The 14,387-nt window shown below is 40.3% G+C and overlaps 1 protein-coding gene across 1 annotated transcript in view; it reads left to right on the forward strand.

Moving 5' to 3' along the window:
• MARCHF1 (membrane associated ring-CH-type finger 1) overlaps positions 1-14,387 on the forward strand; it is a 426,345-nt gene that overhangs the window by 163,155 nt on the left and 248,803 nt on the right. Inside the window, exons 3-4 of the mRNA XM_044276862.1 lie at positions 13,187-13,266; positions 13,489-14,232. Of these exons, the coding sequence (XP_044132797.1) occupies positions 13,187-13,266; positions 13,489-14,232 (824 nt within the window). The remainder of the gene's footprint in view (positions 1-13,186; positions 13,267-13,488; positions 14,233-14,387) is intronic.

Here is a 14,387-nt window from a genome sequence, read left to right on the forward strand (position 1 = left end):
ACATTACCACTGATCATAAACTACTGAGCGAATTGAAGTATCTACTACGGACTACGGTAAGAATTTTAGGATAATTTTCCCTGAAATGGCAGTAAAAAAAACAGAAAAAAATCATACTCACAGCTTGCTTGAAGATCCCACACAAAATCTTGTGCACGGTGATGTATGACTCATGACAGCGTGATGACATCGTAACGCACCGCACGAGATTTCATGCTGGATCTTCAAGTAAGATGCCCGTGATAGTCCCTTTGCACTCAAATGGATACGGTAAGCAGTGATGGACAGTTCGCCGTGTTCACCCGGGAACACATGCGAGCTGCCATCTTAACTGACAAGTCTGGCGATGCACAGGTAAATCCTTACCTGTGCCTGTGCGCGTGCCGGTCTGAAATGAAATGCGGTCTCCGGGTGCAGGCAGTTCCGAGAACAGCCCGATGGATGAAGGCCCCCAATGGCTGTTCTCGGAACTGCCTGCTCCCGGTGACCGCATTTGATTTTAGACCGGCGAACTGGCCATTACTGATGGTAAGTACAATTTTTTTTTTTTTTAATGATTAACCACTCAAAGGCCTTAATATTATTGTCAGATGCCGCGATCGGCAATGACCGTTACATCTGAGGGGTTCACTGACGGGGTGCGGCGCAATCGCTGTTCCCCATCATTGCGCCCGCTATTTACAAAGAATTGCGCTTCATGACCAAGTAATTCATCACAAAGTGAATTTTTGGGTAAAATTCAGCGAAGCAGCCTAATCATTATGTTTTATTTTAATTTTTTATTGCTAATAGTAATTCATTACATTCAATACAGAAATACTGCATTGATATACAGTACAGACAAAAAGTTTGGACACACCTTCTCATTCAAAGAGTTTTCTTTATTTTCATGACTATGAATATTGTAGATTCACACTGAAGGCATCAAAACTATGAATTAACACATGTGGAATTATATACATAACAAAAACGTGTGAAACAACTGAAAATATGTCATATTCTAGGTTTTTCAAAGTAGCCACCTTTTGCTTTGATTACTGCTTTGCACACTCTTGGCATTCACTTGATGAGCTTCAAGAGGTAGTCACCTGAAATGGTTTTCACTTCACAGGTGTGCCCTGTCAGATTTAATAAGTGGGATTTCTTGCCTTATAAATGGGGTTGGGACCATCAGTTGCGTTGTGGAGAAGTCAGGTGGATACAAAGCTGATAGTCCTACTGAATTGACTGTTAGAATTTGTATTATGTAAAGAAAAACAAGTGGCCATCATTACTTTAAGAAATGAAGGTCAGTCAGTCCGAAAAATTGGGAAAACTTTGAAAGTGTCCCCAAGTGCAGTCACAAAAATCATTAAGCGCTACAAAGAAACTGGCTCACATGCGGACCGCCCCAGGAAAGGAAGACCAAGAGTCACCTCTGCTACGGAGGATAAGTTCATCCGAGTCACCAGCCTCAAAAATCGCAGGTTAACAGCAGCTCAGATTAGAGACCAGGTCAATGCCACACAGAGTTCTAGCAGCAGACACATCTCTAGAACAACTGTTAAGAGGAGACTGTGTGAATCAGGCCTTCATGGTAGAATATCTGCTAGGAAACCACTGCTAAGGACAGGCAACAAGCAGAAGTGACTTGTTTGGGCTAAAGAACACAAGGAATGGACATTAGACCAGTGGAAATCTGTACTTTGGTCTGATGAGTCCAAATTTGAGATCTTTGGTTCCAACCACCGTGTCTTTGTGCGACGCAGAAAAGGTGAACGGATGGACTCTACATGCCTGGTTCCCACCGTGAAGCATTAAGGAGGAGGTGTGATGGTGTGGGGGGTGCTTTGCTGGTGACACTGTTGGGGATTTATTCAAAATTGAAGGCATACTGAACCAGCATGGCTACCACAGCATCTTGCAGCAGCATGCTATTCCATCCGGTTTGCGTTTATTTGGACCATCATTTATTTTTCAACAGGACAATGACCCAAAACACACCTCCAGGCTGTGTAAGGGCTATTTGACCATGAAGAAGAGTGATGGGGTGCTGCGCCAGATGACCTGGCCTCCACAGTTACCGGACCTGAACCCAATCGAGATGGTTTGGGGTGAGCTGGACCGCAGAGTGAAGGCAAAAGGGCCAACAAGTGCTAAGCATCTCTGGGAACTCCTTCAAGACTGTTGGAAGACCATTTCAGGTGACTACCTCTTGAAGCTCATCAAGAGAATGCCAAGAGTGTGCAAAGCAGTAATCAGAGCAAAAGGTGGCTACTTTTTTAGAACCTAGAATATTGTTTCACACTTTTTTGTTATGTATATAATTCCACATGTGTTAATTCATAGTTTTGATGCCTTCAGTGTGAATCTACAATTTCCATAGTCATTTATATTGAGTATTTTCTGATTAAGGGTGCCAAGCATTAGGTAAATATATCTCACATAAAATAAATTGCATTTTCTACAATAAAAATATTCTTATACAATAGAACTCTTTGTGTGGTGGTTATTATTAATTTAAAGTATGTATATAGGAAAATATATGTAAGATATAGTAACAGATGGAATAATAGTTTTTCCTTAATATTGATGGGCTTAAAAGGAGTTAGTTATAATTATGGAGTTGGTAGCTTCAAATTTATATTTATAATATGTTAATATTAGTTTTAGTTTATGTACTGCATTGAGAATTATTGAGCACAACTGCAATGATCCTTCCTGTTTCTGATGCTAATGCGCTTAAAATTTAATGATAGCAATAGATAAGGTGCGTTTAACAACCCTTTAACGTGTGAATAGTTATTTCATGTTTAGAAACTGTAAAGGTGGATTTAGACAAGGCAATATTCAGGCAGATTATGGACAACAAACGTTCCTGTAAAGGCTCCTTTCCGATTTCCAATCTGCCTATCTAAAGGTTCTGCTGATCACCTGGGTGATTCTGCCATTGGTGCAGGCACCTAAATGATCATTTCTGGGCAGCAGATTGTAATGTCTAAAGAGCGATCAGCTGCCCAGAAACAATGCAGCCGTATGAGGACAAGCAATTGCAATAGCGATCCCTCGTTCTCATACTGTGGAAGTAATAACTCCATGTAACTACAGCGGTCTGCTCCACCGAGCGAGCAGTCGACTGTTGGGAAGGTCTAGGACGCCATCCTTCTATCCCATTACTCCATGTTGGCTTGGCTGTGAACAAGGTCAATGAGGGACTGAAGCATTGGCCATGATTGCTATATGTGCGTCGTAAGAATGGAATAAATACTATTATTTTATTGAAACTTTCTCAAATCCTGATTCTATTAGGTCTTTACCCCATCACTGAGCATCGTACTTGACAAAAGTGGAGTGCCAACCATCCCCATTTCCATTTCGACTGTTGGGAAGGAACACTTCCTTCCCAACAATTGGCTGCTCCTCGGAATGTGTAAATGTGCTTTAAGACTCTTTCTTCAGTCGATCAAAAATCATTGTAAATAAATCCACCGTGACTCAATCCTGTCAGTATATAGTTTTATGCTCATGTGACTCATGGTATAAGTTCAAATTGTAAGTGCCATTTGACTTTCAACAAAACATCTGTATTATATGTGGTAACGTCTGTCAACTGCAAGGAAAATGGTCTTGAGTTGCTGTTATGTGTATTTAACTAATGATTTATGTGGACACTTAATGTAGCATGAAATAAATTACTTATATTGTTCTTACTATTAATTAAATGCTATCATTTGTTCTCCAATATTTATTGTGCTGTAATCAGGTGCCATTCAACAATTAATGTACTTTCTAATTAATGTTTTATGAGACGGAACGGTCAGCCATCAACTTGATTGTCATTAAATAGATTTATAATCATTACTTATTAAGGAGTCAATTAGTTTTCCAGTACATAACTATAATTTCCTATGTATTTTACTGTTTGCTTGACTTTAGCAACCTGATTAGCCAATTACTGTATATTCATTACAGTCAAATAGTGTCACTCAAGGTAACCATTTTGTTTTCTTTAAACCTAGTAAAAAACATAACTTAACTGGTAAATGTTAGTAGGAAAATATAATTGTCTTTTAAAGGGGTTGCCCAAGTTATAAAAAAGCAAACCCCCTTCCCAGCAGGAATGGTCATAATAATAAAATACAATTCAGATAAAGTCGTCATGTACGCATGTTGTGGAGCACTGGATATATTGGCCTCTGTACAGCACTGTATTACAGAAATATATTCCCCTAGAACCAATGTATTTGTATAATATGGCTTTTGATGAAGATTGGGATATGTTGTTTTGCATATGGAATCCAACAGAAAAAGACTGTATATGAAGTAGGAGATATATACTGCCTGTCCCAAAAAAAAGTCACCACCAAAAAAAAGCCTTTAGCTTTGATTAAGGCACGCATTCGCTGTGGCATTGTTTCGATAAGCTTCTGCAATGTCACAAGATTTATTTCCATCCAGTGTTGCATGAATTTTTCACCAAGATCTTGCATTGATGATGGTAGAGTCTGACTGCTGCACAAAGCCTTCTCCGGCACATCCCAAAGATTCTCAATGAGGTTAAGGTCTGGACTCTGTGGTGGCCAATCCATGTGTGAAAATGATGCCTCATGCTCCTCTTTCACAATTAGAGCCCAATGAATCTTGGCATTGTCATCTTCGAATATGCCCGTGCCATCAGGGAAGAAAAAAATCCATTGATGGAATAACCTGGTCATTCAGTATGTTCAGGTAGACAGCTGACCTCATTCTTGGAGCACATACTGTTGCTGAACCTAGACCTGACCAACTGCAGCAACCCCAGATCATAGCACTGCCCCCACAGGCTTGTACAGTAGGCACTAGGCATGATAGGTGCATCACTTTATCTGTCTCTCTTCCTACCCTAATGCAATGTAGCAACAATACAGCACTACTCACTGGGTTTCCAGTTATTCCAGTCTGTGGCGGTGCCCGTAGTGTCGGATCCTGGTCTCTTGGTCCCCGTAAGCGTCAGAAAATAGTATAAAGCCACGGCACTCCAATGTATCTTGTTCTTTTCCTTATTTTATTGCAACTTACACAGCAACGTTTCGACTTTGCGGTCTTTATCAAGCTCAATGTGAGCTTGATAAAGACCGCAAGGTCGAAACGTTGCTGTGTAAGGTGCAATAAAATAAGGAAAAGAACAAAATACATTGTAGTGCTGTGGCTTTATACTATTTTTTTTACCCTGATGCACCCATCACTCTGTAACAGGGTAAATCTGGACTCATCAGACCACATGACCTTCTTCCATTGCTCCAGAGTCCAATATTTATGCTCCTTAGCAAATTGAAGCCTTTTTTTCTGGTTTGCCTCACTGATTAGTGGTTTTCTTATAGCTACACAGCTGTTCAGTCCCAATCCCTTGAGTTCCTTTTGCATTGTGCGTGTGGAAATGCTCTTACTTTCACTATTAAACATAGCCCTGAGTTCTACTGTTGTTTTTCTTCGATTTGATTTCACCAAACGTTTAAGTGATCGCCGATTTTTTCCCTGCCACATTTCTTCCTCGAATATGATGGGTCCCCACTATCCTTCCAATTTTTTATAATGCGCTGGACAGTTCTTAACCCAACTTTAGTAGTTTCTGCAATCTCCTTAGATGTTTTCTCTGCTTGATGCATGCCAATAATTTGACCCTTCTCAAATGGACTAACATATTTTCCACGACCATGGCATGTGTCTTTCGACATGGTTGGTTAAGAAATGAGAAGCAACTCATTGCACCACTTGGGTTTAAATAACTTATTGCCAGCTGAAAGATAATCGCCCATGCAGTAATTATCCAATAGGAGGCTCATAACTATTTGCTTTGTTAAATCCAGGTGGCAATTCATTTTTTTAACAGGCAGTGTATTAAGGTACTGTAGGGCATATACATTAGTGTAGTATTCAGCTCTGTGTAACTCAGAGTGTAGCCTTAGCTTGAGTCCTTAAAGGTGTTGTGCAGGCCATATATATTGATGACCTATAACCAGGATAGATCGTCAATATTAGATGAGTGGTGGTCTGATACCTGACACCCCCACCGATTAGCTGTTTGAAGAGCAGTTGGCGCACTATGTGACCATTGCTTCCTGTTCATTACACTATGCATTGTCTCCTCTGGAGCCCCAATAAAGTGAATAATAGTGCACCACCAAAACTTCTGAGATGGTGGGCAGTGTAATGAACAGGAAGCTCTGCTCGCATAGAGTGCGGCCTCCTCTTCAAACAGCTCGGCGGGAGTGCTGGGTGATGGACGCCAGACTATCTAATATTGATGACCTATCCTATTGATAGGTCATAAATATATATGGCCTGTACGATCCCTTTAACTTATATGTGGTATTACACTGCCCAAAGTATTTGCAGTGTGAGTGCCGATGGATGATAAAACATCCTTCTACGCTCATTTCCACTGGTCTTGTTAGACAGGCTGATGCAAATAGAATTCAGGAGGAACAGTTTGTTCCTCCCTCATTCTGTTCTATTCATTATCAGCAATAAATCCCTGATTAGACACTAAGATGTGCTGCCGATAAGCGGGCATCTTTCATCCTGTTTGATCATTCATCGGCTGATCGACTGCTCAGTTATATGAGACAATTATTGTTAATGAGCGTTCCTATGAACACTTGTTCCCAATAATTTGCAGGTAATTGTGCAGTCTAATAGGCCTTTAGCCCCTTAATGTATAATGCCATACATATACGGCATTATGTGCCCACAATTGTATTGAGGGGGCTGCTGCGGTGATCCTGCCCCATATGCAGTGGGTGCCCACTGTATAATACAGCAGGCACCCTGCCACAGTGATGGGGAATGGCAATTAAGCCGTTAACACCATAATTTAACCCTTATACTATTTAATCTGTGTGGTAAGGCAGAGGGAAGGCTCCCTCTGTCTTCTATTCAGAGCCCCCACAGTGAAATCGTGGGGCTCCAATCAGTTACCATGACAGCGTGGGGCCTGCTGAGGTTCACAAGGCACAACTCAACAGGGAGAGGGTAAAAATATCAATAGATCTTTATTGGGGTGAATACGACAAAAGATCAAAAGATCCCAGGTTCTAGCCCCCTAAGTAAAAAAAAATGGTTAAAATTAAATTAAAATAAAAACACGATTCACCATTTTTTTTTTGTCACCTTGTCCCTCCAAAAAATTGACTGACAATGATCTAAAAGTTGTACATGCCACAAAAATGATACCAACAAAAACTATTCTGCAAAAAACAAGCCCTCACACACAGTGGCGTAGTGTGGGTTGCCAGCACCAGGGGCAGGAGAAGTATTGCGCCCCCCCCCCAACCTGTAACCACGCCCCTTTTTACAGATAATGCAGTAGATATCACTTGCAGTCACACGTAACACCACAGATAACACAGTGATAACTCTCTGAGTACAGATAATGTAGTAGATGGGTGTGAGGCCGCAGAATTCAGAACACGCACAGTGTGACCTGAAGTCTGGGGCCGGGCTGCAGCAGTGTTGGCAAAATTCTATATCCACCTATCCCCCAACCCTACTGTAAACAGATATTTGGATGTACATTTCATACATCGCTACAAAATATACAGGAGACTACAGCAGCACATACTTTTTACATCCAGTCACATCTCCTGTAAAGTAGACCCTTTCCTCAACGTCTTCATTCAAAGATAAGACCACCATGTCACTTTGTTTCAGCCGTGTCTCATCTCTGCAGAGTTTCACTGAAAAATCCTCCCCCTCCTGGTGCCTCAACACTGTCATCCGGCTGCTACCTCCAATACTGTTCTAGTGCCTGACAGATAGTCCCCCATAATACCATGCTCCCAAACTGTCCTCAGTGGTAATAGCGTTTCTTACACCAGTGTTTCTCAACTCCAGTCCTCAGGGCCAATCTGCCCGTCATGTTTTCAGGATTTAAGGATTTCCTTGGTATTGAGCAGGTGATATAGTTATTGTCAATGCATCAGGACTTACCGCAGGTATTCATTCCGTGGGATATTCTCAAATCATGATCGGCATGCGGGCCCTGAGGACTGGAGTTGAGGAACTGTACCTTACAGTACCTCCAATAGCTCAATAATGTGCTCTATAATAATGCCTCTATACAAGGCCCCTCTATTATTATTATGGCCCCTTCTGTATTATTAGGATAATAATAATACAGAAGGGGGCCATAATAATACAGAGGGGGTCATTATAATAATAATAATAATTATACAGAGGGGGTCATTATAATATTAACAATATTATACCTTACTATATACCCGACAGTACCTCCAATAGCTCAATAATGTGCTCTATAATAATGCCTCTATAGTTACTTCTATACAAGGCCCCTCTATTATTATTATGGCCCCCTTCTGTATTATTAGGATAATAATAATAATAATAATAATAATAATAATACAGAAGGGGGCCATAATAATACAGAGGGGGTCATTATAATAATAATATTAACAATAATACAGAGGGGGTCATTATAATAATAATACAGAGGGGGCAATAATAATACAAACCGGATTCCAAAAAGGTTGGGACACTAAACAAATTGTGAATAAAAACTGAATGCAATGATGTGGAGATGGCAAATGTCAATATTTTATTTGTAATAGAACGTAGATGACAGATCAAACGTTTAATCCGAGTAAATGTATCATTTTAAAGGAAAAATACGTTGATTCAAATTTTCACGGTGTCAACAAATCCCCAAAAAGTTGGGACAAGTAGCAATAAGAGGCTGGAAAAAGTAAATTTGAGCATAACGAAGAGCTGGAAGACCAATTAACACTAATTAGGTCAATTGGCAACATGATTGGGTATAAAAAGAGCTTCTCATAGTGGCAGTGTCTCTCAGAAGCCAAGATAGGTAGAGGATCACCAATTCCCACAATGTTGCGCAGAAAGATAGTGGAGCAATATCAGATAGGTGTTACCCAGCGAAAAATTGCAAAGACTTTGCATCTATCATCATCAACTGTGCATAACATCATCTGAAGATTCAGAGAATCTGGAACAATCTCTGTGCGTAAGGGTCAAGGCCGTAAAACCATACTGGATGCCCGTGATCTCCGGGCCCTTAAACGACACTGCACCACAAACAGGAATGCTACTGTAAAGGAAATCACAGAATGGGCTCAGGAATACTTCCAGAAACCTTTGTCAGTGAACACAATCCACCGTGCCATCCGCCGTTGCCAGCTGAAACTCTACAGTGAAAAGAAGAAGCCATTTCTAAGCAAGATCCACAAGCTCAGGCGTTTTCACTGGGCCAGGGATCATTTAAAATGGAGTGTGGCAAAATGGAAGACTGTTCTGTGGTCAGACGAGTCACGATTCAAAGTTCTTTTTGGAAATCTGGGATGCCATGTCATCCGGACCAAAGAGGACAAGGACAACCCAAGTTGTTATCAACGCTCAGTTCAGAAGCCTGCATCTCTGATGGTATGGGGTTGCATGAGTGCGTGTGGCATGGGCAGCTTGCATGTCTGGAAAGGCACCATCAATGCAGAAAAATATATTCAGGTTCTAGAACAACATATGCTCCCATCCAGACGTCATCTCTTTCAGGGAAGACCCTGCATTTTTCAACAAGATAATGCCAGACCAGATTCTGCATCAATCCCAACATCATGACTGCGTAGGAGAAGGATCCGGGTACTGAAATGGCCAGTCTGCAGTCCAGAACTTTCACCTATAGAGAACATTTGGCGCATCATAAAGAGGAAGGTGCAACAAAGAAGGCCCAAGACGATTGAACAGTTAGAGGCCTGTATTAGACAAGAATGAGAGAGCATTCCTATTTCTAAACTTGAGAAACTGGTCTCCTCAGTCCCCAGAGGAGACGTCTGTTGAGTGTTGTAAGAAGAAGGAGAGGTGAAAATGGCCTTGTCCCAACTTTTTGGGGATTTGTTGACACCATGAAATTCTGATTCAACATATTTTTCCCTTAAAATGGTACATTTTCTCAGTTTAAACTTTTGTTCCGTGATTTATGTTCTATTCTGAATAAAATATTAGAAGTTGGCACCTCCACATCATTGCATTCAGTTTTTATTCACGATTTGTATAGTGTCCCAACTTTTTTGGAATCCGGTTTGTAATAATAATAATAGTAATACAGATGATACATATAGGATAATAATAATAATAATAATAATAATAATATCTGTATCATCTGTATTATTATTATTATTGCCCCCTCTGTGTTATTATTATAATGACCCCCTCTGTATTATTATTATTATTAGAGATGAGTGAATTTCAGGTTATGAAATTCGTTCACGCTTCTATTACTGGTAAAAGGTGAATTGCGTTATCGATTTCCGTTACCACGGACCATAACGCAATTTTATGATGGAATGCATGACGGAATGCCTTTAGAGGCATTCCATAATTCCTTCCATCATAATAGAAGTCTATAGGCTGCAAAACGGATCCGTCCCATTTCCATTATGCAGGAGAGGACTCCCCTGCATAACGGAAACGGAACAAATCCGTTTTGCAGCCCATAGACTTCTATTATGATGGAATAAATAACGGAATGCCTCTAAAGGCATTCCGTTATGCTTTCTGTCATAGAATTGCATTATGGTCCTTGATAACAAAATCAATAATCCAATTCACCTTTTACCAGTAAACGAAGCGTGAACAAATTTCAAAATATGAAATTCGCTCATCTCTAATTATTATTATTATTATGACCCCCTTTGTATTATTATTATTATAATGACCCCCTCAATATTATTATTATTATTGTTATAATGAGCCCCTCTGTATTATTATTATTATTATTATTATTATTATTATGGCCCCTCTGTATTATTATGGCCCTCTGTTAGTATTACCATAATGGCCCCCTCTGTACTATTATTATTATAATGGGCCCTCTGTATTAGTATTGTGACATATAATGGCCCCCTCAGTACTATTATTACTATAATGGGCCCTCTGTATTAGTATTGTGACATATAATGGCCCCCTCAGTACTATTATTACTATAATGGCCCCCTCTGTATTAGCATTTTCATATATAATGGCCCGCATTCTTTCTACATAATAGCCTTTCTTGGTATCCCTCCTCTTCTGTGGTATTGATAATGCCCCCTCCTCCATAGTACAGCTTGCCTTAGGGAACTTACATAAAATAAAATACTCCCTTGGGCTCCTGTGGCCCTCATTGAAATGCCTGCTGCCCAGCGCCCCTTGCAATTTGGCACCTGGGGCAACCGCACTGTCAACCCCCCCCCCCCCCCCCCCCATACACACACATACGCTACGCCACTGCTCACACATCTGTTGACCAAAATATAAAAAAAGTTATGGCTTATTTTTTTTTGTGATAAAACAAAATAGAAACTATACAAGTTTGGTAATGCCGTAATTGTATTGAGTTGCAGAAAATTAATATCATGTTATTTTTTGCGCACAGTGATAGCCGTGATGTCAAAACTCCCAAATCCTTGGCAAAATTATTATTATTTTTTTTTTTTTAATGTTACCCTACAAAGAATTTTTTTTCCATTTTCCAATACAAGACATGGTAAATTAAATGATTAAAATGCATCTTGTCATGCAAAAAATAAGCCCTTAAGCCTCATTCACCCATCAGTATTTTGGTCAGTGATTTCCATCAGTGACTGAGCCAAAACCCGGATTGGAGCCTCCACAGACCTAATGTATAAGGGAAAGATCTGCTCCTGTTCTGTGTTTAGAGCCGCACCTGGTTTTGGTTCACAATCACTGATGGAAATCACTGACCGAGCACAGACTGTGTGAATGAGGCATTATATTGTATGTGAACAGAAAAATAAAAAGTTCTGGCTACTGAAACGTGTGAAGGAAGAATAAAAAATGTGACAATAAAATAGATCCGGTCTTTAAGGGAGAGAGTGGACATAATCTAATAATATTTGTATGTTAAATACCAGTTTCCTGGCACTATTATATCTAAGTGAATTGGACTAAAGATATACTGTAGGACAGGGGTTAACAACCTTCAGCACTCCAGCTGTGGTGAAACTACAATTCCCAACATGCCCCTTTCAGTTCTGTGGAATATCTGGGAACAGCCACGCACATGTGCATGCTGGGAATTGTAGTTTCACTACAGCTCGAGTGCCTGAAGTTGCTAATCCCTTTTGTAGGAAGCATTTTGAAAGTTTATTTAAAGTGACCATCAGATGAAGAAAAAAAATTACATTGGGCTCATTCACACGAACGTTTGCTGCCCGTTTGCCGTATTGTGGACCACATTTGTGGATCCGGAATACACGGCACTGTTCCATGTGCATTCCGCATCATGGATGTGGACCCATTCACTTCAATGGGTCCGCAAATCCGGAGATGCGGAACGAAACACTACGGACACACTACAGAGTGCTTCCTGAGGTTCCGTTCCGTGCCTCCGCACCGCAAAAAGATAGAACATACGTTTTTGCAGAACAGAGTGAATAGGTCCACAATCCCCATGCGGCTGAGCCACGGTCGGTGCCCGTGCATTGCGGACCACAATTTGCCGTCCACAGCACGGGCTTCACACAAGCCCTAACTGAGGAACTAGCAAAACACTTACCTGGTGCCTGTTTTTTTTAACCTTTTAGTTGCAGATTGATTGACTCTCTGGCTCCTCCTCTGCCATCCAACATAGCTGTACCTCTTTTCAGACTACCTAATGTACTGGCCAATCTGAGGGCAGCAAGAAGTGTGTTGGGCTATCAAATGCACAGTATGCATCAGATGGTCTGAGAAGTGGTGCAGTCATCTTTGATGGTACGGCTTCAGGATGGGACCTAGTGAGCTTAGGAGCACAATATGAACTGACTCTGTGCAATGTCAGGTTAAAGTGTAGTGAATGCCTAGACGGAGTGCTGCACAAAATGCAGTCAGACGTATGCATTAAGGGGACCAAGGGGGGGGGGGGGGAGCACATTAAAAAAATATGCAAATATGCTGTGGGGCCCAATTAGTTCTAGATACGCCACTGGGACCAGGCAATTGTTCTGTTCATTTCCCAGTTAGTGTAATTTTTTTTTTTCTTGAACCAGGGGGTTGTTTTAAGAAGTTATATTTTAGCTAAACCAAACAAATAATTAAATAAATAAATAAACAAATGCATTGATTTTATGTAAAACAATAAATACTAATAAAGTATATAGTATACAGATAGATCTGAACATATTATCTACTGCTATAATATTTATTTTTTATTTTTTAGGCAAGCAGTCCAACCACAGTTACAGCCCCAAGGAGCCACTCACAAACATCTGTCTGTCCATCTACTCAGGATATTTGTAGGTGTGTAAAATGTTTATTGTGCATTTCTAAATGATAAATACAGTTAGTGACAGTGAGAACCTAATATATCATTGTTTTCTACTTTTATTTAAAAATTTGATTCACCAAATTTCCCATCATTTCATGTAGATTCATATTTTGTTGATTTTCCATATATCTTTATTTCTTATCTTTTCTTTCATTACTTTTGCATGTCCTTTGGTCATGGATTCATGTTTTTAGACCTTCGTTGCTTGATGTTTCAGAAGATGACTTTAACCATACCACACCTGTCATACCAATTGCACCTTCTGGTAGGGAGCCTGGTAAAAAACAAGTAAAACGAAGGTTTAGACGTAAAAGAGCGAGTTGCTCCACCTGTGCCCAAACATCAAAGCAAAGAAGTATACAAGCTATTGATGTAACACGGAAACTAGATGTGGTAGACACTGACTCATCAGATGAAACACAATGGGCTACAAGAGTTAGACCAAATGAAAATCTGCATCCCCATAAACAAGGAAGAAAACGGGACAAATCACATGATGGTTCTTCTGACTCTAATGCCATTGAAATGGTTCCTCTAAGTTCCAAAGCCTCACAAGCACAAAAGCTTAATCAACATCATCCTCATCCCCATCATCATCATCATCATCAACAGCAGCAGCAAATCAGTAATCTTCCTAGCAATTCATCCTACTACAGAAGGAGAAAACCATCAAAGGTCAAAGAGTCCAGCCCTACATCATCTGGATCTTCACCTGAAACAAAGCGACATCCTAACAGAAGAGTGAAAAGAAGAGTAAAACCTTGTGCTGATGCTCAGAAGTGTCAATGCAACATTACAAAAGAGAAAGTTATTAAGAAAAATGTAAGGGAGGAAGGTGCTGGTGTAGAGACCTTGGCGCCAGTTCCTGCTGGCCAGTATGAGAGTACTGCTTCACCTGTTAACTGTGATGATTGGGGTGATGATTTAGAAGCCTGCAGGTCAGTCTTCAACTGTAGTATTTTAGTTGGCAACACATTTGTTTTACTATTTCTACCATTAATTTGCATATCTATTGCATAATTTTGCTGTTCCAATGCCTCTTAGCTCATTACAGATGTCATCCAGAAGGTAACCTACACAAAAATGAGAACAT

This window comes from Bufo gargarizans, chromosome 1 (genome assembly GCF_014858855.1).
Source record: "Bufo gargarizans isolate SCDJY-AF-19 chromosome 1, ASM1485885v1, whole genome shotgun sequence".
Classification (NCBI taxonomy): domain Eukaryota; kingdom Metazoa; phylum Chordata; class Amphibia; order Anura; family Bufonidae; genus Bufo; species Bufo gargarizans.